Source organism: Dermacentor andersoni, chromosome 8, assembly GCF_023375885.2.
Source record: "Dermacentor andersoni chromosome 8, qqDerAnde1_hic_scaffold, whole genome shotgun sequence".
Lineage (NCBI taxonomy): Eukaryota > Metazoa > Arthropoda > Arachnida > Ixodida > Ixodidae > Dermacentor > Dermacentor andersoni.
Genome location: NC_092821.1, coordinates 124,549,167 through 124,573,199, shown reverse-complemented (window position 1 = coordinate 124,573,199; position 24,033 = coordinate 124,549,167). Strand labels below are relative to the sequence as shown.

Sequence of the window (24,033 nt, the reverse complement as noted above, 5' to 3'; positions counted from 1 at the left end):
CCTTGGCTGCGCAAAGCTGTAAGCGCGGCTGAGCACATATGCAGACGTGCGGTAATCTATGCAGCCATGAGGTAATCTGCCGCGTGTGCAAAGAGCGGGTGTGCCGGGACGGCGTGGCATCATGTTCGCTGTCTTCCTGCGCGCTTAGTATTGGATGTTGTGTAATCTCGAGTTTCCGTGACTCATTGGAGCGAGAGGCAGATGAAGCATTCACTCCCCGCTGCCAGTGGTTTTCATGATAGCGTCGTCCCAGTGCGGGCGACGCTATCAGCCGTGGGGGCGGACTGCACGCGAAAGCTTGGCTGACTTAATCTGTACCACTGACGTGAAGATATTGTCAGCATGACATGAAAGCGTACCATTCGTCGCCGACTCCGAAATTCATGAAAATAAGTTGTTTCCTCATTCAACTTTGCTTTTTTCTATTGCCCGATAACTCGGAAAATTCTGCGGCCCCTTTCCTTGTAAGAAAAATGGATCATTTACCATACTTAATTGCACAAAAGATCGAATTTCAATATAACGAAATTTCGATAAAACAAAGCAAATTGCCGATTTTACCTACTTCGTTATATGTATTCTTTAACTGCATTCTTTAACTATACATTCGTGATGCAACCACCGTCTCCTGTCACAGTACGACCACTGATACACCTATTAACTGTACTGGCAGGCCTTCAGACCTGTTTCCGATGTGCCTGTGGTGATTTGAGCCCTTGGGGGCAGGTATGCATGACTTTTTCAGACTGCCCAATTTTTCAGATGTTCTCGAAGCCCCTAGGGAGTCTGAAAAATCAAAATCGGACGTTAGCTGTACAACACATGGGTGGAAGCAGCTTGCGGTGCTTTAGAGCAGCACTGAAGCAGTAACTTCCGTTTTCCAACATGGCCACAAGTGGCGCTGGCTGACACCCCCAGGACCAGATCTAGTATGCATACAGAAATACCCAAGAAAGTAGACAAGAGGATAGCCACTGCTGTAGCTCAATTGGTATAGCAACACACACATAACATGGAAGATATGGGTTTGCCTGTCATTGGTGGCAAGTAATTTTTTTTGTCCACTTTCATTTCCTTTTTCCTTATCATTTCTGCATTTCAAATGAAAACAAGTTAGTTCCCTTTATGCTTTCCTTGACTTCATATGGTTATGACAAAGAAAAATCGGAACCTCTCTGTTTACCCTTTCCTCATTCATTCTGTTTCTACTAGCTTGACAAAAGCTTGAGGCCAGTCAAATGCATACAGAGTAAGAAAATCAGGAGCAAAACATAAAACTAGATTGACTATTTTTTTCTCAATTTTGTGTGCTTTCGCTGACACATCAGTAGGTGGAGGGCCATTCAGGAGGACACTAAGAAAGTGCAACACATTGGCACCCATGGCAAGCTAGAACATAGCGCAAAAGCTCCAGTGCAAGAAACCTGCTCAGCCTAGACTGCTTTGAGAGATTGCCTGGGCTCACAAATTGTGGCACTGACCAGTCTGCAGGTGGTAGCCGCCGGTCATAGACCCGGATGGTTCCATCACCACATCCAGCAACTAGCAAGGAGCCCTCGTGGTCAATGGAGAGACTTGTGATGGGGTAGTCTGCGCCAGTCGGCATGTCCTGCAACACAGTATGCAGGACATGTCAGGGGCAGTTGCCAGTACAACCGATGTATCTCTGCGACAGGCTGTGGTGCCTCAGGACTGTCAGAGCAGACACAGCCTGGCAGACGTTACTCATAACTAGTCACTAATATATACGTAAGGTGTCATTGTAAGTTCTGAATGAAATGGCGGCAATCATGGCAGTTCTAGAATGATGGGCCCATGAGGCTAGGAGTAACGACACCTGCAATGTAAATAATTTAACACAACTGACACCTCGAGTGCTTTAGCTATGTCAGAGGCAAAGTTTAATAACAAGGACAGCATGCAGCAAAACAGAGTGCATGTGACAGATCGAAGGCAGATGCCTGAACACACAAGATAACAAATAAATTTCTTAATTTCATCACCCCAACTAATTTTCTGACATCCTCAACTACGCTTCCCTTCCCTTAGCAACCATTCTTTTAACTCTAATGGACCATTAGTTATCTGCCCTATGCATTATGTGGCCTGCCCAGCTCCAATTTTTTCGCTTAATATCAGCAAGAATATCGGCTACCCCAGTTTTCTCTCTGATCCACACCACACACTTCCTATCTCCTAACGTTATGCCTAACACTTGGCTTCAATCAACCAATAGAACAGGCTGGCTTCAGGAACGGATATTCTACAATGGATCATGTCCATGTCATCAATCATGTAAGTGAAAAATATGCAGAGTACAATCAACCTCTCTATATGGATTTCATGGATTCGGTAGAGATGCCAGGCATCATGGAGGCATTGCATAATCAATAAGTACAGGAGGCATACGTGAACATATTGGGAAATATCTACAGTGATTCCACAGCTACCTTGCTTCTCCACAAGAAAAGTAGCAAATTGCCTATCAAGAAAGGGTTCAGGCAAAGACACACAATCTCTCCAATGCTATTCCTTGCATGCTTAAAAAAGTATTCAAATATTAGACTGAGAAGGCTTAGGAGCGGGAATCAGCAGTGAATATATCTCAATAACCTTCAGTTTGCAGATGGCACTGTCCTGTTCAGCAACAGTGGGGATGAATTGCAACATATGATTGAGGACCTTAACCAAGAAAGGGCCGGAGTAGTGTTGAAGATTAATATGCAGAAGACAATGAAGGGAACAAGGATTCATAATCACCAGTCAGCCTTTAGAGTCTCTGCAGGAGTATGTTTATCTAAGTCAATTACTCACAGGGGACTCTTATCAAGAGAAGGAAATTTACAGAAGAATAAAAAAAGGGGGGGGGGGGGGGGGGCTGGAGTGTACATGGCAGGCATAACCAAATCCTGATTGGGAGCTTACTACTGTCATTGAAAAGAAAAGTGTACAATCATTATATTCAACCGGTGCTAACATATGGGGCACAAACTTGGAGGCTAACAAAGAAGCTCAAGAACACGTTAAGAACTGTACCAGAGCAACGGAATGAAAAATCTTAGGCATAACTTTAAGACAGGAAGAGAGAGGTCTGGATCAGAGAGCAAGTGCGGATACAGGATATTCTGGTTGATATCAAGAGACAAAAATGGAGCTGGGCAGGCCAAGTAGTGCATAGGGCAGATAACCGCTGGACCATTAGAGTTACAGAATGGGTGCCAAGTGAAGGGAAGTGCAGTCGAGGACGGTAGAGAATTAGGTGGGGTGATGAAATTATGAAATTTGCAGGCACAAATTGGAATCAGCTAGCGCAAGACAGGAGTAATTGGAGATCGCTGGGTGAGGTGCATGAGCGCTGGCTGGGACCTTCGGTTCGGATTGAAATAACCGAAAAATCAAATTAACTAAAGTCAAATTAATGAAAGTCTACTGTACCTTCAGGGCATGCAACTCACATGCGGCATCAACCATAGTGCAATTTCAAGTAGACATTATTCCACTGATGTAAGACACTGAAAAAAGGTCTTAACTAGTGTTCTGTAGTGCTGGTGTCATATCAACAATGGAGTAATTCAGTCACATTGAGTAACCTTCCACACTGTGCACTGTTTTGCGTGCGGCCAAACTATATGTGCACACAGTCATGTCTCAAGCTTAAGAACTCACCAGCACTTTTTTCTCCTGATTGGTATCCCAGACACGAATGACCTTGACATCACCAGATGTGATCAGCGTTGTTGTCTCTTGATCCCAATCTAGCACCATGCCAGATCCTGCAGAGAAACGCTTGTCTGTGGTGCAAAGCAAACATCGGAGTCATGATGGCTCAAACTGGTGGAAATGTGAATTGCCTTTGCGGTCCCATCACAATGGCATGCATTTCAATGGAGAGGAACTGTTGGTAACAATAGCATATGGAAACAATGGCTAACTTAAACAATAATCGTTGTTACATACCACTGCAAGTGCTGAATCCTCGTGTACGTGCAGGACATGCATACTGCATGACTGTGACAACTGAACGTCACCTTGGCACCTCCACTGTCCTCCGCATGGGCTCTATTGTTGCCCTGTTGGCTATCAATGCTCCTCTAGTTGTTCAGATCACGAAATGTTCAAAATTTGCCTTTTAAATTATGAATGAGGATTTTGTACATTCATGCGTGTGCCGTTCTTGACAAAAGCAGAGGGTTGTACCATTCATGACTGCTGCACACCATCATCATCATCATCGTCATGATCATCATCATCAGCAGCATTATTATTATTATTATTATTATTATTATTATTATTATTATTATTATTATTATTATTATATGTAAACATGCAAGCACACAAAGGAAACAGGGAGGGAGCAAGCTGACAATTGCCACCGAGAGGGGCACAATGCCTGCCTACTCTTTCGGGAAGAGGGAATGAAGAGAGGAGAAGAGGAGAAGAAGATAGGAAACAAAGAAATAGGAAAGAAAAATAGAAATAAACACTGTCAAGGCAATCAGTGTTCAGCCATGGATGCTTCTATCATGATCGCACTGGCAAGAAGTACAAAACTACATTAACATTTACGACTGTACAAATGAACACACAAGGAGACCTGGCTCAAACAAAGGTAAACTGTCAACTGAGTATAATGTTTATTACTAAGTCTGTTATCACCAAATACTTACCATTACACTGCGCTGACATTTGTTTAATCACAGTGAGAATGGATCGCAAGTTTTGTACCCACACACTGTCACATTTGAATATTCTTTATCCATACCACCAAATATTGCAATTCTGTATTTAATGACATTGTGCAGATTAGCGATACACTGTTATTCAAAGAACGCTCATCGCATTTGGAAATGGCATAAGCTTTTTTCCTTTTTTTTTCTTTTTACTCACAGATAAAAGTAGAGTTCTGAATTTCTATTTTCTTTCTAAGCCTGGGTATGCCTTGCATAAAAGGAACTGTTGTCGGTGGTATAAAAATATTCAGTGTATTCAGTTTTCCAAAAGTGCTTCGAGTTTTGGAAGTGCCTTCTGGGCGTTGTTTGAGTCATTTTTATTTTAAGACTGTAACTCTGCCTATTATGTAGGTGGAGTTACGCATTTCCCTTACTTTTGAGGTCAATAAAACAAAATAGAAAAGCTGCAAGGAGAGGCAAACTGACATGACATTTTCGAATTCTCATTTTTTGCTTTAAACAAAGGTCCTTGGACTTGAAAACCTAGAAAAAAATACTGGCAAGCCTCAGAACACCTTAAATAATTTACTGCAATCGAGCTCACTTGTAACAATCCCAGATATAATTAATTATCAGTTATGACAACCATATTTCACTGCATCTGCGATTTCCTAACCCTGTCAGTTTAAACTGAGTCCAGATACAGCAAAAATTTTCAAATGTGCCATACTGTTGCAGCGAACACTTCAAATCCGGTCATGGTAAAATTAGGGTGCATACGAAGTTCCAAAGCATGGAAGCGTGACCCTTGCTCCAGTCCAATCACAACGAGGATACGACCGGCATACAGTGTACAACAGTACTATAGCACAGGCACACGCACCAATGCCATCTCGGAGGCTATGGCGGTGGCATTGTTCTGTCACGTCGCTAAAAAAGTCGCCAATCACTAAATTGAAAAATTTGGCACTATGCAGACAAATAGCTAAATCTAGCAACGAATTCGCTAAAATGGCCACACTGCTACTTTGTGATCAACTTCTGCGGCATAGATTAACAACACGTACACCAACTGGGAAACGAAATTGAAACTAATTCATAGAAAAGATATTACATGAAATTATTAAAGGCACTTTGAGGCTTACCAATATTTTTCTTACTATTTCAAGATCTAGGGGGAAGAAATTCAAAAAATGAATAGTCGAATAAGTAGGGAGCAGCATGGCAGAGGTGAGTGGACGTGCTCACCTCTTGCTGTCATCGGAACGTCTCCAAGGGCTTGGAAGGCTGCCACCAATTCACGGTTGGACAAGCTGTAGTTTCGCCATACACGAACGGCTCCGTCATCTGTCAAGTCAAGGTGAACTGCACTGTCAAAGCAGGTAATACATCACTGGAACGCAAATAACAGGATCAATTCCGGCTGTTTGTGCTATTTCCCATTTTTCTTTAAGCAGATCCTGCAAAACTTTTTGAATATACCGTGTAACCATACTAGATGCGAGACAATGCTGCCATGAGCATCTGCGCAAAATTTTAGTCGCTTGCACACAGCAGGGAACATTCGCTCATGATTTCTTGCAGCTTCTTCGAACCTCCATAAAAGCACACACACAAAAAAAAAACACCAAGAGAAACAAGGAAATGGCAAGCAATGCCATCATTCATATTAGTTCGCTGTTTATGAAAGCCAAAAAACAAATGCCTCAAAATGTGCAATATAGGATTCAAATTTTGCACTTTCGGTCTTTAGCTATTGCTGTCTGGTTCCAGTGATGCCACCTCCTTCATGGTGTAAGATTATGTTGCTAATGCTTAAGTCCCACTCCCTGCCCTGTGTACTACTTTTGCGCGCTTTGGTCTGTGTTTTCGAATCCTTCGTAAGCGGCTGGAATAATTTGAAGGCAGGCACAAGTGCTACTGTTGATTAATCTAGGTTTGTTGTTTGAAGACATGCAGTGTGAATGCTGCACTTGTCTTGTTGTGGCTGCAATACAAATTTAGTGGGACATGCTCCAATACTTGTAGTGCTCAACAGAAATTCAACTATGATGCACCTGTGCATTTGTTGGCTGCAAAGACGATGACATTGATACGGATTTCTAAACCGAGTACCACAACATGCCAAGCTCCAGAAAGTGTGTGAAATATAAACTGAGTATGCCAGTAATACCAAGTCAGCACAAATAATGGTCATGCAACAGTCAAGCGAACAAGCTGATGGCAAGAAAATAATATCACAGATAGGCTGCTTTGGCCACTACAGGTTTCTGATGAACATGCAGACCATGTTTTCTGATAACTTTCCGACAGCTTCTTAGGTTATTCCTTCAGCGCAGAGCGAAATGCTTAGGCCCATACAAGATTTCATGCTATTCGCTTTGAAGTTAATAATGATGGTCATAAAAAGCCAGCATACCTGATCCCAGAAGTAGGAGTGGTACATCATGTGCATTTAGGTAGGTGAGAGCCGTGATGCGCGTCTGTGCAGGATTCTCGTTCATGTGGCAGCTCTGAAGGTTCCCATGATCATCCCAGAGACTGCACAAAAGAAGCACAAGGTATCTGAGGGGGCCCAATGATCACTCACTGGATGTCCAAAAGCTACATCTAGGCTATGCACAGTGTGAAAGGCAAAGGACTACAGTATTTGGGAAAGGTTCTTTCCCAGCAATTCTATGTATCTATTGCAACAAGTGCCCAATGGCAGGCCCAACAGGGGTACGGTGGCTTGCAAACCAGTGATGAAAGGCAAAAAAAGATGGGAAAAATAAAAGAATGGTCATAAAGCGTGGTCCAGTTTACTTTTGCTTGCTTAAGGCCCTTTAACTTGAGCTGCTATTTCAACATACAGGCTAGAATTTGGTTGTTGCAACTGCAACTCAACCATGCGGTACCATGCTTAGCAGCTGACAGTCGTGGTACCTTAGTCACAACAAAAGCTGCAAAAGAATTTCCAGATTCCTTGACATTCCTGGGAAATCAGGCTGCAGGTGACAAGATGTGAACAGGAGACCACAACGCTGGGCTGCAATTGCTATGCTGGGGTTGCAATGCAGGGTTTTTTTTGTCGCACCATGCTCAGCAGCTGACAGTCGTGGTACCTTAATCACAACAAAAGCTGCAAAAGAATTTCCAGATTCCTTGACATTCCTGGGAAATGAGGCTGCAGGTGACAAGATGTGAACAGCAGACCACAACACTGAGCTGCAATTGCTATGCTGGGGTTGCAATGCAGGTTTTGTCAGTCTAGAGCGTGTTTCGACCATGTGTAACTTTCACGCAAAAAGCAAAACATTGTAATCTTGGCACATGCAGTATAACATGTACAGCAAACGTATAACAGCCACTTGTATGGAACTTCTGAAAGGAGATTTAGGAATAAAGTGTAGCGATTGTGCAGATACGAGCCACAATTTAAAAACAGAGGAATAGCACACAAGATTGAACATGAAGCAAGACGGCTTAATTGTTGAAGAGGGAGTAATGCCGTCACTGGGTGACAAGAACATAATCACACCATCCATCGCCCTTTCTTAGAAGAAATGCCACTTCCTTCACGGAGAAAATGCATTCAAAAGTTTTATTCCAGCTTAAATGACATTATATTATGTTATGTTTATATTGCTGTGCATTCTTCTGCCTTATCTCTTTCTATTTAAACTGCAATAGTGTTGTAAAGTTTCAAAAGTAGTTTAATCTCCACCTGGGGTTCCTTTGTTGGAGACAGATTGGGAGGGATAATTTTCTTTTCTTTAATTATGGGGTTTTACGTGCCAAAACCACTCTCTGATTATGAGGCGCGCCGTAGTGGAGGAATTCAGAAATTTTGACCACCTGGGGTTCTTTAACGTGCACCTAAATCTAAGTACACTGGTGTTTTCGCATTTCGCCCCCATCGAAATGTGGCTGCGATTCGATCCCGTGACCTCGTGCTCAGCAGCCTAACACCGTAGCCACTGAGCAACCACGGTGGGTGAGGGAGAAAATTAAGGAATTAAGATGGTGGCCACGCAGGAAAATAGTTGTGCTTTGCCTGGGATCTGTAGTAAAGACGTGGGCTTTTTCAGAAGAAAGAGCAGGCATAGTCATAGGGGTCAGACAAGGCCTTCGGAGCCAGAGACACAGCACGTCAGCTCATCTTCTGCTTTATTCCTTTTTTTGCGTGCATGCTCTGTGGCAAAGTGCGTGCCTCTCAACCTCTTCCTTCTTCGTTTCCAATGCCACCCCTAGTAGCAAACGATGCCACTTGACTACTTGAAACAAGCACTTCAACCGGCTGTTCAATGGAAGAGGTTCTCAGAATGAGGTGCCTACCTATAGGAATCCCTGTTGGCAACACAGAGCTCTGCCTCATGCGGGTGAAAGGCTAGACAGGTAGGAACGCTGGGGCACCGGCTGTAGAACACCTGCTCGTCCAGGCGCGCTCCAGTTGCTGCACACGCACACACCTTGAAGTTAGCCATTGTGTACCTTGGATGGAATTTTAGTCAAGTGCGTGATAGAACTCTACATAGAAATCACTCTCGAAATGTGGCTAACCATGCCAGATCTGGTGAAAAGCGACCCCGTTTTTGTGATCCAGGATTCAGCCAACTAATTTTGTAAATGCGCTTGAATACCTGTATTTCTTAACAGCCTCAACATATGTGCCACAAAGCCAACACACACAAAGTAGGTAAAATTTCTCAAGGAATTGCATGTTCTGTTTCATTGTATGAACTCAATCTTCTTTCTGTGCCATATTACTTTGATCTGACCCACCATGTGAAGTAGCAAAGGCCCCAGAAAGTGCATCTGTTACGTTCTTGCTTTGCAAACTAGAAGCAAAGCAGGCACATCTGTAAAAGGTTCAAAAACTGGGCCCTGCCAAATTTTACAAATTTACAAATTCTTGAAATGTAAGCTGTAAAATGTGTGACCCTACATTGTGAAATATGAGCTGTAGCTTCCCAGGTGATTGGCATTATGAGTGCCTCTCACACCTGTGTCCTCGTTCTTCTATGGCATATTCTTGGTTGGCATCTACTCCTCCACCAAATAGACTCAATAATACGTAAAGCCTCGTTAATTGAACCCTCATTGATTCAGAAGATAGGATAATACGGACTCATTCTCTGGTTCTGGAAGGCATACGCAACATTTAATGGCACCGAACGCTCGTTAATTTGGACAAGCCTCGGAGCGTGGCAAGTGTGGAGCACTGCAAGTGCGCAGTGTGAAAGAGCAAAATCAGCGCTAGTGTCTGACCAAAACGAAGTGGAGTCCGCATCGCCACTCATCAGCGGAAAATGACAGGAACGCCGGAACGTTTCGTGTTTATAGTCTTTATTCTTGCATTTGCCGCTGCGCATGATACTTCGTTGGGTATGTGAATTTAGAACTGGTTAGTCGCGATCCATGATCGTGTCAAAAGCGACCACGGTTCCACCTGCAGCGGCTGCACCTAACAGTAGTTTCGTGTTGATCGGCACAGGCGTTGTCCGCATGCTTTTCAGAACCAAGCAGTCCCCATCCGTGATCGGCTTTTCTCAATTAAGCAACATGTGCAGGTGTAATTGGCCCTGGCGCATAGCTAATTCCACAGATCAATTTTCTTGGAACATGTTTTTTAGCAAAAGTCTATAGCTTCTCCATGATCAGTTGAGGTCCATCACAAAAAACAATCAGTCGTAAATCGTTAAAGAGCAGTCCAAAGTGTGCTTCCCTATAGACAAAAGTCTGTTAGAAACAACAGATGTCTTCATCTATTCGTTTAAAAATGAAAAGGGCTCTTTCAGGCTAAGAAAGAGGGGAATAGATTATTACTAAAATTACTTTTGAGAGTCAGCATCAACTACAGTTAAACCTCAACATAACGAAGTCAATAAAATGGGCAATTTGCTTCTTTACATCAAAATTTCATATTACTGAAGTTCAACCTTTTATGCAAATAAGTAAAGTCGCTGATGGATTTTTCTTACGTGAAAGAGGCTACAAAACTTCGTGAATTATCCCGCAATTGGAAAAAGCAAGTTTGAATGAGGAAGAAATTCATTTTATTGAACTTAAGAGTAGGCAACGAAAGATACGATTTCATGCTGTGTCGACGATATCTTCACATTGGTGGTATGGGGCGACCCCAGCCACACTTTGGTGTCCACTCTGCCCCCGTGGCTGATAGTGTCAGGTGGGTGACACTATCAAGTGGGGCCACACTAGCATGAAAAGCATTTGCAGTGGGGGCAGTTGTCTGCCTCTCACTTCAACGTGTCCCCGAAAGCCGAGATTACGCAACCTCGAATACTAAACGTTCGGGAAGACAGCATGCATGATGCATGCCCCTCACTCTTTGCACACACGCCAGAAGACCTCTAAAACAGGGCACAGGGGCTGCATACATGCTCAGCCATGCTCAGCGATGTGCAGCCATGGACATGCTAAAGATGGAGACCCTCACACGCTTTCATTCACACCTAAAGCATACAAAATGTGGAATGCAATAGGACCTTATCGCACTTAGACATTATATGGAACATGACGCTGCTCCGCTTCAGCAGTCGCTCATGGTCATGTGACCTGTGATTTGAGAAGCAGCCACTTGTAATTCAACCATCTGAACATCTGCGTCTGCGGAAGTTTAAATTTATTGTTTTGGTAATCCTTCGCGGCAGCAGTTAAATTTCGTTATACTACTAAAATCATGTATAAGCACACATATTTATATTGATGTTCTAAATACATGGTGATCTATGGACAAGAAGTTATAAGTTAAATACTTCATTATATTGAGAATTTCGTTATACTGAATTTCGTTATATCGAGGTTTACCTGTATTCACAATGCAGAAAAGTAGCTGAATTGAGTGAGCCATTCAGCTTGCACATTACAGTTGGCAGTTACATGTGAAAGAGGAATATTTCTGAACTTTGCTTGTAAACAGCTAGAACAAAACTTTCGTTTGGGCTAGTTGGTTTATTATGTAAGTATAGGCAGGGCAACATGCAAACAAACACAGACAGAGAAGAGACATGTAAACAGGACAGGTGCGGGCTTTCAACTATATTACAGAAACTCAATACAGGTGCAATATACCGTAAAGACCCGGGTATAATATAAGGTTTTTTTCCTATTATTAGCGTCCAAAATTTTTGCCTCGTACTATAAGCGGATTCGAACAAAAATTTCAGTCAGAAATTTGGGCTAGAAGTTTTGGTTTCGTTATTGCTGCGTGGCTATGGCTTGACTTCGTTATTGCTGCGTGGCTACGGCTTTGCTTCCTTATTGCTGCGTGGCTACGGCTTGGTTTCGTTATTGCTACGTGACTACAGCATCGTTTCTTTATTGTTGAGTGCGCACCTTGGCAGCACACATGCAAACCACGCTTCGCAAAGTGCATCTTTTTTATTCCACATTGAAGGACCAGGATGTCCAGACCACGAAAACGGTACTCAGCTGCTTTTAAGAGAAAGGTTATTTTAGCTGCACAGGACATCGACAACAAAGCGGCCTGGAGGCAGTTTGTTGTCAACAAGGGAAGCATTCGTGGATGGCGTCGACAGAAGGAAGCCATTTTCGCGTGCAGCGGAACGCGAAGAAGCTTTCGCGGCCCGAAGAGTGGGACATTCTCGGAAATCGAACTCGCCCTGACGGAGTGTGTAAGCCAACAGCGAGCCGCGCATCTAGCTGTGACCGTGGAACTTATGCAGGCAAAAGCTAAGGAGCCTGCAATAGAAAAAGGTTACCGAGCTCAGCCTTTCAAAGCGAGCAAGCACTGGATTTATCGCTACATGTGCCATGCTGGTTTTTCCTTACGCAGCCAAACTTCGATTTCGCAAAAGCTGCCCGAATCATTCAAAGAGCTGCTTGTGGCTTTCCAGCTAGGGCAAATCGGCAATACTGATCAAACGCCGGTTTATATGGACATGCCATCGCCCCTCACCATGCACGAAAAGGGCTCAAACAAGTTTATGTCCGGTCCACTGGCAACCAGAAAACGCGAGTTACCGTCATGTTGTCCTGCCCGGCCAGACGGACACAAGCTTCCACCCTATGTCATGTTCAAGCGCAAGACAGTGCCCAAAAGTGAGGAGCTGCCAAAAAATGTGGTTGTGAGATGCCATGAGAAAGCCTGGATGAACGAGAATCTTGTGCTCGACTGGATAAAGTCTGTCTGGTGTAGGCGGCCTGGCGCACTGTTGTCGTTCCCGTCCATCCTCGTGCTGGATGCATTTTGTTGCAATTTGGCCGACTCAGTGAAGATTCTGTTGCGTGAATCGGGCACTAAGCTCATTGTTATCCCGGGTGGGATGACGTCTCAGCTGCAGCCTTTAGATGTTTGCGTGAACAAGCCGTTCAAGGATGCGGTCAAGCAATGTTACGCAGATTGGATGTGCTCAGGTGAGCCTGCAGTGACGCCGACTGGGTGGCTGAAGCGGGCTTCGCCAGCCGCGCTATGCAAGTGGATTGTTGACGCAGGGGCTAGCATACCAGAGGACCTTGTGTGTCATGCATTCAAGAAATGTGGCACCTCGAACGCACTCGATGGCACAGAGGATGAGCACCTCTGGGAAAATATGTCCGACAAAGAACCATCCAAAGAGAGAGTAGCTGAGGAAGACAGTGATTGAAGTGCATAGTGCAATTTAAATAAATGTTTTCCTAGAGTTTTTTTAACTCGTATTATACGCGAATAAAACTATTTCTTTCCATTTCGCGTCCCAAAAATTTCACCTCGTACTATATGCGGGTTCGTATTATACGCAGGTTTTTACGGTAAACATATACCTATTTGTCATGTTACACACAAATGTTGGTAAAGGTGGAAGGAAAACGTAATCAAAGCTATGGATACATCACATCTTAAACTCTGTCATCAGTACTTATAGTCAAGCTAGGTACAAAGGCAAAACACACAGTTGTCTTCTTCCAGACGCCAATCGTCAGACAACAATTGTCAGATATCAACCAATTGCGGGACACTGCATGCATCCTGCAACACCCACACAAGCGCCTGCCTGAACAGTGCTCACCAGTTTTCCGACGTTCAGCCTGCGCAGCCAACCTTATCCGTGCATTACGCAGAAACCTCCACTCCCGCTGCTGGTGCTCCATGCTTTCGGAGTCTGAGGCCTGTGTAACCTGCTTTCATTGCAAGGGAGAAATCAGTGTGCAATCAGAACCCAGACCAGCCTTGTCTTTACTCGATTACCAAGTGATGTCAGTACACAACTACAAATCCTAACTATTTGTACCTCAAATTGGGCTTGGAGAAATTTTCTGTTAGACCTTGCGCTAAAACATTATAGTCAAACCTGTTTCCAGCTTAAAGGATAAATCACGAGCGCAGTTAAATGTGAACATTCGAATGGAGTGGACTTTCTTAGAAAGTTGAAAAGTATACGTTGCATGTATCAGAAGACAATTCCAATTCTTTAAATTAAAAACATGACATAGTTTTAAAAAGTTCTCTGTGATGCCTATCTGTACACTTGCATCGTGTCCATATTACTGATTAGGTTCTAGGTTTTTACACGTCAAAACCACAACCTGTTTATGAGGCATGCCTTAGAGAAGAACTGAAGGTTAGTTTTGATTTGACCACACAAGGTTCTTTGAAGTGCAGAAGTGCACGTAAGTATAAGTCCACGAGTGTTATTGCACTTCGACTCCATCGAAATATGGCTAACGCAGTCGGGATCGAACCGCAACCTCAAGATCAGCTGCACCACGCCATGGCCACTAAGCTATCACAGTGGGTACTGTCGCCATATCCACGCTATGAAAAACAGAATCTAAACTGGCTTCGATTCAACTTGCAGATGAGCAACCGCTGTGATGCCCCGAATCATAGACTGCCACCTCATAATGTACGAGATTTATAGTTTAGTTCTTTCTTCTTCACAAAAAGGAAGCTTGGTCTCATTGCAATTAGAAAGCCTGGGCTGAAAATCAGCCCAGGCTGTTTGCGAACTCCAATATTCACGAAACATAAGCGTGCATGTGAAGACCAATGTTAAGCAGCTGAGGTACTACTATAGCCAATGTGGCCACTTTGCTGGGCCCTGTGACAAACAGGCATGCATCACTCCTGTTGGTTGATCGGCTTATTTTGGCAAGCCAGCACAGGTAGCTTCTTTAAAGGGCCCCTCACCAGGCCACGTAACAAATTTCCGCTATACATTGGAAGTTGTTACGTGCCATCCATGAAGCGTTCTGTCGCAAGAATTTTTCAAATTGATTCATTATCAGCTGAGACAGATATATTTCAGTGCCACGAACCCATAATCTTAGGAGGCGAGGGCTACACGGGCTACGACTAAGAGAGACACTCTCTCCACTTGCCCCGTCTAGCCTCCACAAACGAAATTCCTTCCCTGTATTCTCTCACACCAGAGCTCGAGGATCACGTGTCACATACATCACGGGCCCCGCCTTCATTTTTTTTTCCCCTTTCATTGTTTGCTGCGCAGTGCACTTCCACTGGCAGCGTTGCATGCGGGCTATTGCATCTGTCTCATTTCACGCAGCACACGATTTTCCAGGCTGTGCACGAGGGCACCTGACTACCGGTATAAGTCAGTGCTACACGAATACTGAGGCACACACAAGCGGATCACAGAGCATAATCTCGAACACGGTAGAAAATAACAGTTTCGATGTCTGCGTGCGCGACTGCACGACGTGGGAACAAGCAGACGAAACGGAAGTAAATCTCTCTTGCTGCGGTGCGAAGTAAAACAGGAACATGCAGACATTCAGTTTATGTGTTTTATTATTTCTCTAATCTTTAATTCGTCTGTTCTAGCAACACATTACACAAGTAACAGATGTTGCCTTGAATAATTCTTGAAGTCGCGTATCACTATGAGCAACGTCACAGCAGCGTGATATACGTAGGCATACTTGTGCGATATATGTCAACTCTCCGGCTGGAAGCGCGGTGCGTTCAGTTTGAAATTTCAGCTCTTCCCGCAGCCGTAGCAATGTTATAGTTAGCAGGCACAATTGTTAGCACGCAATGTAGGTATGGCGCTTGTTAGCTCAAAATGTCCAGGCCTGGTGAGGGGCCCTTTAAGACAGAAGGTGCATTCTTGAGAAGAAGGAAGCTTTGCGACAGCCACTGCACAACATGCAGAGAGACAGGCAAGCAGAAAAGAGAGAGAAAGAGATAGAGGCAGTACCACTTGGCACCAGGGGGACTCCCTAGCGGTCAAGGAGTCCCCTGCTCCCAGCTGAGGCACATCCAAAATCTGCACAGAGAGCAACAACAGCTGTTCCCACCATACTCCGGCACTACAGCCATGCTCTACACAAGAGGTCAGGATGTTTGCACACTGTTCAAACCAATGTTACTAGAAACAGCTCGGTTTCACAGCTCCCTATCCCTTCCAGCGGAGGAGTGTGTCCTGAGTGGCACTCGCTGCAACGACGTCGGTACTGCAGTCCCAACCTGATTCACAGCTCAAGCTTTGTCTGCTACACCACAAGCAGGAAGCATAGGTCGGCAGACTGCTGGCCAGCCGAATAAGCAGAACACAATGATGCATTTGTATCGCTAAGTTCTTTCACACCCAAATTGACAGCACGGCCCTCCCATTTTTATGATAAGTGCCTATAGGAAACATATAATTGATGCCTGTACAATGTTACTGCGTTGGTCTTGTGGAATGCTTGAATAAGCAAACTGTGAGCAGTGTAAAATGTTACATGTGGAGCCAAAACTATCTTGTCATCAGCTGTCATCACATCACTCCACTCCCTTCGAAGCTTGGATGCGCCCAGTTGCATCTAGGTGTCCTCAATTGTTACTTGTAACAGCTGCTACAACTTACTCTCAGCAGCAAATGTCACTGCCATTGACAGCTAGCTACGTCAAACAGTAATTTATTTTCATGCAAACATAGCTGACCGCTAACAGGAGTGGTACTTGGGAGCAGTGGCCATTGCTTATTCTTTATGGTGCACATATCGCACCTGAGAGTACCTGCAAGTTGCCACCCTGCGGTATTGAAGAATGGAAATCTATTTGAGATTAAATGAACTTTCGCAGCTCACACCGCTTGCTTTCTGTGTAGCAGACAACACAGGAGCTGTGAATCAAGTTGCAACATCATCGCTGCTAGTTCCAACGACTGCCACTTGGAACAAGTTTTCTGGTAGAGCTGTGAAACTAAGCTGGTTCTAGTAATGTTGGCTCAAACTAAAAGTCTACTGCCGCGGCACAGCCTGACTACCCACACCTGTTGAGTCCACCCAGCAGCAGTAGCAAGTGAAACAACATTCATTACAAACCTACTGTGCCATGAAAAATGTTCACGTCAAGCAGATTCTCCAAATAGCCAGAAGAAAGCTCAGGAAAGAGTGCAGAACACTGTTGCACGAGCACATGCCACGCAGTTATTTCAGATGCTCCTTGTAGTGGACCGTATATTCCAGAAGGCTGCAGCACGTAGAGTCATAGTCTTGACAGACTTTAACCCCTCATGCAGCATTTTGGCATTGCCACTGTTGCACTTGAGAAGGCTGGCCATCCCATAAAATGCCCACCACACCACACCACTAATATTGACCGAACAATGCGACAGACTGAGCTAATTCGTATTCCATGATTAAACTTTCTTTAGCAGACAGAGGTGACAGACCAAAAATGGACAAAACAGGAACAATCACTTCTGCATATCTTATCAGTTTTGTGTTCATCGCTTCTGTGTGCCAAAATTGGTAATACTGGCCATTGTTATATCGTAAGCACCTGTACTGACAGTCCCATGGGATTCTGTGCCCATCATGCCATGCCTCCTGTTGAAATATGCCCCTTTAAGCAATCTTGCAGCTGTTTTGCCGGCAGTGTTTGTTGGCAACCAATGGCATTTATTATGGCTTTCACGTTTTTCTATTCTGATATATACCAAAGGTATTCGAGATGGCTCATATGCATTGCAGCAACACTTCTCAGTGCAACGGGCCAAGCAGCGCAGAGAAGGATGCCACACCACTTTTGCCATGGTAACAGCCAGCCAAAACCTTAATGCTCCAATTTGCATTGACATAGCTGGCAAGTATAGCCATCAGGGTTGAGCAAGTATGGTCAAATCTTATAGCTTTGGACACCACGAATTAGAATACTGGTGCCAAGAAATCCCAGCACATTGCACTCACTCTGGATGCCACAGAGTGAGCTGATTCATTTGTTTGTGTAAGAGCACACCGGCTGTTAAAGTTATTTGTAAAATTTTGCATGAGAGAATACAAGACCTCATAGATTTTATGAATCAATCTAAAAGTGAATAAAGTGACTATAGATTACATGGCTTTTACTGTACTGTGAGAAAATGTGTCTAAGCAATACAAACCACTTCTGCTTAGCAAGTGGCTGTTGTGATTCCAGAACGGACACCAGAGTTATTATGATACCTTTTAAGACAACATATGTAGCAAAAGCTGATGAAACATAGGTGTGTATCACTACAGTTTTCAATTTGTGGCTGCGCCAAAGCCTCCTAAGTGAGACAGTAGTGTCAATGAGATGTGAGGATACCACCAGAGTAGTTGGGTGCTGCTGGAATTTTTTAAACAAGATAAGCATGAAACTATGTTGGCTTATTTCACATATGGCATGTTAAGAACCGGGCACTACAGTCAACGTTGGTCTTCGAAAATGTTAGAAAAATCGGGCAGTCAGAAAAAAATGAATGCATGCCCTTCACTGTCCCAAAGGAACCAAATCTCTGCAGACACATCCAAAGTAGCTCCGAAAGCCTACCAAAATACTTATTATTGTGACAGCAATTATATGGACACTCCAGGTGAATTTTTGCCATTATCGGAGTTGCCGTGATGTTCCGTACAAAGCCCAAAAGCGATAACACTGTCACCACACGACATATGCTCTATGTGCAAGGGGAGCCAACAATTGCAGCTCAATCTTGCGCACACAGAGGAAGAAAGCGAGGAGGAAGTGCACTGTCCTCCGTCGTGCACAATACATCGGGGGGAGGGGGGGGGAGGGGGGCAGCATTGTAATCTGGAAGAAACTGCATATTAAGCAGCCGCACGTGGTCAGGCAGGCCATATCTTGAAAGTGATCTGCGTTGGGGGCAGAGTCTAGGTGTGCTGACGGCTCATACCTTCGTGCATGCTGTGTTATCACTGCTCAGTTTGTGTTAAAGCGATAGACAGCACAAAGGTCACTTCGCTCGCTGCTGTTGCCGCGCTTCCTCACGCCAGCGTTTTGACAAGCGAGTGTCTGCGGTCATCGAGTGTGATGTGTTCATGTTTGCCTGCACATGTCGACACCATGCTTGTTAATTTAGTTAATAAGCAAATGTTTAGAAGTTTAGATTGATGACAAAATTCATATCCTTACTTTGTATAGCTGTCTACTAATTTGCTATTGCAATCGATGCTTCCCCTTTCAGGTGAAACTGACCTTTTTAGGCATATCTGTGCTTGCACTGTGACAGGAGACAGAGAGTGCACACGTCTATAATTACTGTAGTGTCCCCTAACAGTGGTCCTCTCCCAGTCTTGCTATGTTTCACCGAAGTATACTGCATGTGCTTCACTGCATAATACTGCTGCCTCATGGCAAAAGTGACTTTTAAAGAACCGGCATTATGCAATGCTTTACCTTTGTTGTGCTTTCTGCAGTTAGAAGACATGGATGACAAAGGCAGAGTTGGCCCCATTGCTGACTCCAAACTTTCTTCAATAAAAAACTCAGCTCCGAGTCGCGGAAAGCTTGGCAAAGACTGTCGAAGCAGCTAGGCCTAGCGTTGCTGCGGTGGCAATGGCTGCTAGTGGATCGTCATGCGAGAGCACAGGTTCAATGTAGATAATCGAGATGGCGGCGGTGGTGGCTTCGATAATACTATCTTGCAGACTACAGACGGATGCAACTTAACTCTGCAGTGAAGCCCCGCCCAAGCCCTCACTACCGCCAGCCACTATTCCTGTGTAAGGCTGCAAATAGTTCGTACTTCAAACTTTCCCCGTTACCTAAATTGGGCGGTAACCACAAAAGTAATATTATTAGCACGTAATTTTATACGTTTTCAATCGTATATTATAGCAGAATGACAAAAGCCTAATTCTTTATTGAACTTGAATAAAACGCTTGCTTCACAGCAACTATTTATTGTCAAGTTTCGCTTCAGTTGGCAGTGAAGTTTCACAAGTAAAATGGGCTGAGCAATGAAATGAACTGTACTGCAAACTTTGAAGAGTGAAATGCTCAGACTCAATACACTTTGTCCATGTTTGTTGCACACCTCATCGCTTCCACCGATGAAAAGAGTATTCAAGAACAGCAGACGCTCCGAAGGTATGAAGTATGATGCCATTTTGAAAATGTCGCATAATGACGATTTTGTTTGCTTCTGTGATTGGCTGGTGGACTAACACAACCCCGCAATTTGTGTGCGTTGGTTGCCAACTGCTGTTTTTCTTTAAATTGTATCGTGTTGTTGTTGTTTAGGTTTTCTTAAGTTGTATCCATACTTGAATGATTAACTTGCTGTGAAAGATGCACTAGTACTGTCCTCACTATCTTTTCTTATGCATCTTGCACAGCCTGTTAATAATTCAAGTGGTGCCTTCAATTATAGCTATTTAGGACCTGCGGTCACGTAAAATGTCTGTAAAATCGGACAGCGAAGGGTTTTAGCATGCGAAATTTCAGACATTCTTATACACATGGCGGTGTCATGAAGGCATCCGAATAATCGTGCATGTCCAAACAATCAAGCATCCGAAAAATCGGTCGTTAACTGTATTTAGATTCTGCAAGTAATTAACCATACATTACATTTGTGACAACAAGAAATTCTGGCGTTTTGACACTCGGTTTGGCACAAACCATCTGCTACTGCTGCTACATCGGACCACACAATGAGGAGAAGCATAGCAGATGACCTAGCGAGCAACAGTGGGTGCCAAAATATCACAACGTTCTGATCCCATGTGATCACCTTTTGTGTCATGACATTCTGACACATACCTCTCCTGAGAAGAGACCGAAACTGGTTCATAGAAAAGCTATTATATATATACAGGTGTGTGAATACTTGAATATTTCTGTATGCAAATCGAATATCTCATATATTCGATTTCTCTAATATTCAATCTTTATAATATTGGTACCTTCTGTGAATGAGCTGGCTGTGTAAGCACGCACGGTATTCCCACAACATGTAATCTTTATTGGTACAAGGTTCGACTAAGCCAACCAAGCCAACGATCCAGACTATTAACGCTATGCGAACAGAGGGAAAAACAAAAGCAGCACGTGTGGAAAGAATAGAATCATGTGTGAAGATCGGGCTGTTTAGTCACCAGAAGACATGCTGGTTGCATCGAATACACGAGTACAAAGTTCACGCATGCAGGTTCATGCAGTTCGGAGCTTTCTACTCACAAACGAGCACGTAGACGAACTTGGCACGCACGCTTGCGAGTTGCCAGCTGGTTGACTGTGGACTCGAACGCCGCTTTAACAGCCGTCAATCTAGCCCATATATGTGACCTCGCAACTGATAATGGATTTAGCCAACCATAGGAACATATTAGCAACTAGCTTTCTGCTATTGTTTGGGGCTCGTTATCACATTGGCCGGCGGCAAATTTTTGTCACGGCCACACTGTCTAGCGAGTTAGGCCTAATCAGAGCTGCGCCGTCGGGTCTTGTCGACTAAAGTTACAAATACCGAATCGACACAATCTATACATCAGTGGTCGCATAAACCTCAGAAAGCCCAACTCTTTACTCTCGGTACCGACGGCAGTCGATGCTTGTGGCACCAGTGATGCACGGTAATGCACATTCCCCACTTGTCTGTGGCGCAGATTGGCCTTAACGAGCTGACAAAGACCACAGAAACCACCTGCCATAAAGTTAAAAAAAACTCGCTTCTCTTTTCTGGAAGAAAACTGGAAAGCAGTACTTTCTAAGCAACAGAATATTGCCATTAGGCATAGTACGGCCCACTATTAAACTCAAAACCCCATTGGTATTTAGGGCAACTTTGCTATTTCTTTAGCTTCAGAGGGGCAAGTATACTTAATTCTATTTGACAGACATCCTATCGATAAATATTTTCCAGACCTTCGTATATGAACTGAGTTGAAATCAGTGCTGGCATACTAATTTGGTGTTCTCTTTAATAAGAGTTGAGCATGCATACTATGCAGCTCATTTTATAGGTTACCAAATTACTGATAGCCAGCAAGATCCTTGTTAAATAATGCATGTGCAGAACTGTGTTTCTTGCACAAAATTTGGAAGCATAAATGTTTCTGTCAAATTTTCTGAACTCAACTTGATATTCAGCATTTTTTTTCTTGATTCGATTTAATATTCGATTCAAAATCTACTATTTGGTATTTGCACACCTGAGGGTTGCCAGTATTTTGTCTAGGATTCTGAGATCGAAAACAAATGTCAAAAATGCCAAATGTCATGTCAAAAACGTCAAAAACAGCATGTCAGTACTACTCCTTTAAATGCTTAATAAGACAGCCTGAATAAAATAATTCTTGAACAGCTGTTTACAACAGCTGCCAGGACAACATGGGAATAAGCTATAAAGTTTGAGCACTAATAGTTCAACACAGAAACTTTACACTTTTGTGCTTTTGCCATTTTATATCGTCATTTCTTGCATACGCTGAAGAAAACCACAATTTCAGTGAAATGGCCTTGCCACGTTTAGTTCTTGCTGCTAAATTACTAAATATTACTCAAATTTATGTCACAAAGATAGCTCGAAGAGAAATCCCAGCAGTATTACAGTTTGCGCAATAAACACTCCTGCATTTCCTGAGCAGCTGCTTGAAACAGTGCTGGCAGTACCAGTATTGCTCATGCTCTGTTGTCGCTAGCGGGAGCCTGCTGCAGCGCCAGCGCCCTCTAAGTGGAAATCATCTGCATGCCTAGTGAAAGGTTAGGCGAGGACAGAGAGTTTTGCAATTGACTTTGCTTCTATAAACAGTGCAGGGTACAACTTGAAGGGCATTATCTACACGGCCGCCATTCTTAACGTTATCACACTCAAAACATGTCTGAAAAATCAAGCCAGACACCTTACAGCGTCTGAAACTTCAGTTAAGGTTATACATTGGTTCAATAGAGGGGGTGGTGGTGCTGCAGAATTGGTTTTTGAATAACCTAGTAGGTGCAAAGATCAGTAGGCGATCGTAAACGAATTTGTCTTTGTCTTTTATCAGCTATGAGCTATGTGACGCAACTCACTCATCAAAAGTGATATTGTTGATTATGCATGCATATTTTTGCTTGTATAACCCACACCAAAAGCTTTAAAATTTTAACACTAAAATTGGGGTGCAGCTTACATGCGATTTTGCCTTGAGGTGTGGCGTGAGGAAAGCTCTAATTTCACCTGGAAGTGTGATTTAACGGCTGCATGGCCGCACTGCCGTAAAGCCACATCTTTGGTCACCCATTAACCTCCTATTTTTGGGTTGCCATTTTGCCTTTTGGCTGTGTAAGTAGTTGGCGAATACTGCATGTGGTGCCAGCTTACCAGGAACAGAATTGTCGAGCAATCAATTTCACATATTTTACAAGACTCAGAACTGTACTCGTTGAAGTAGACAGCTTGCAGTGCTCTTGGCCACTGTGCAAAGATAGAGACCTTGGCACAGCACACGAAATGCTCTCGGCCATGTGCGCAGATGCATCCGGTGCCGAGTCACGTAAAATCTCACAAGAGTGACTCCGAAAGCGGTCACCTGGGAATATTGACCCTGAATGCAGATTACAATGAGCTGCGCTTGACAGAAGTTAGTGACAGCACAGAAGAAGCTGGAGGCTATCAGCATCGCAGAATATGTAGGGAATGAAGCCACTGGCCAAAGAAACAATGTGAACAAGCCATGCATCCACAAAGGGAGACTGTTTTTACAAAGATTTGAGTGTTCTTTTATGCAGTTACATTTACAGTAATACCTCGTTAACTCGAACTCGCATATCTTGAAAAATTGGCCAAGTCGAAATCTTCCGCGGCACCACACCATTTCCTATACATCCCACTTATTTGTTGCCCTTTCTCTCGAAGTATTTTTTGGGCCAAACTGCGGATATCTCGAAATCTTGACTCAGAGTGGAACAAAAATTCTGGCGCTGGACCATTTCACAAGATTTACACGATGCTGCCAAACGTAAAATCCCTCGATTTTTTTTCTCCTTTAGCCGCGCCTACCACAAAGCAGATGCTTTCCCCGAACCTGAAGTCGGAGCCTAGCGGCATATCAACTTTCTCAAGCAACCCTGTGACATGTCACGTGACGGTAGAGACATACGCGGAGGCAGGCCCTGCAATAGCACACTTGGCGCAGTTTGTCTCGTTTGAAATCGTTCAAATGG

The 24,033-nt window shown here is 43.8% G+C and overlaps 1 protein-coding gene across 5 annotated transcripts in view; it reads right to left on the bottom strand.

Moving 5' to 3' along the window:
• The window catches only part of raptor (regulatory associated protein of MTOR complex 1), a 66,226-nt gene that overhangs the window by 7,746 nt on the left and 34,447 nt on the right, over positions 1-24,033 (bottom strand). For 2 of the 5 annotated variants that reach the window (XM_050173448.2, XM_050173450.2), the window contains exons 19-25: positions 15,833-15,901; positions 13,682-13,793; positions 8,988-9,105; positions 7,090-7,211; positions 5,919-6,017; positions 3,667-3,773; positions 1,482-1,609 (exon numbers count right to left, since the gene is read on the bottom strand). In XM_050173448.2, the coding sequence (XP_050029405.1) occupies positions 1,482-1,609; positions 3,667-3,773; positions 5,919-6,017; positions 7,090-7,211; positions 8,988-9,105; positions 13,682-13,793; positions 15,833-15,901 (755 nt within the window). The remainder of the gene's footprint in view (positions 1-1,481; positions 1,610-3,666; positions 3,774-5,918; positions 6,018-7,089; positions 7,212-8,987; positions 9,106-13,681; positions 13,794-15,832; positions 15,902-24,033) is intronic. The other 3 variants (XM_050173449.2, XM_050173451.2, XM_050173452.2) reach the window with 3 other exon arrangements.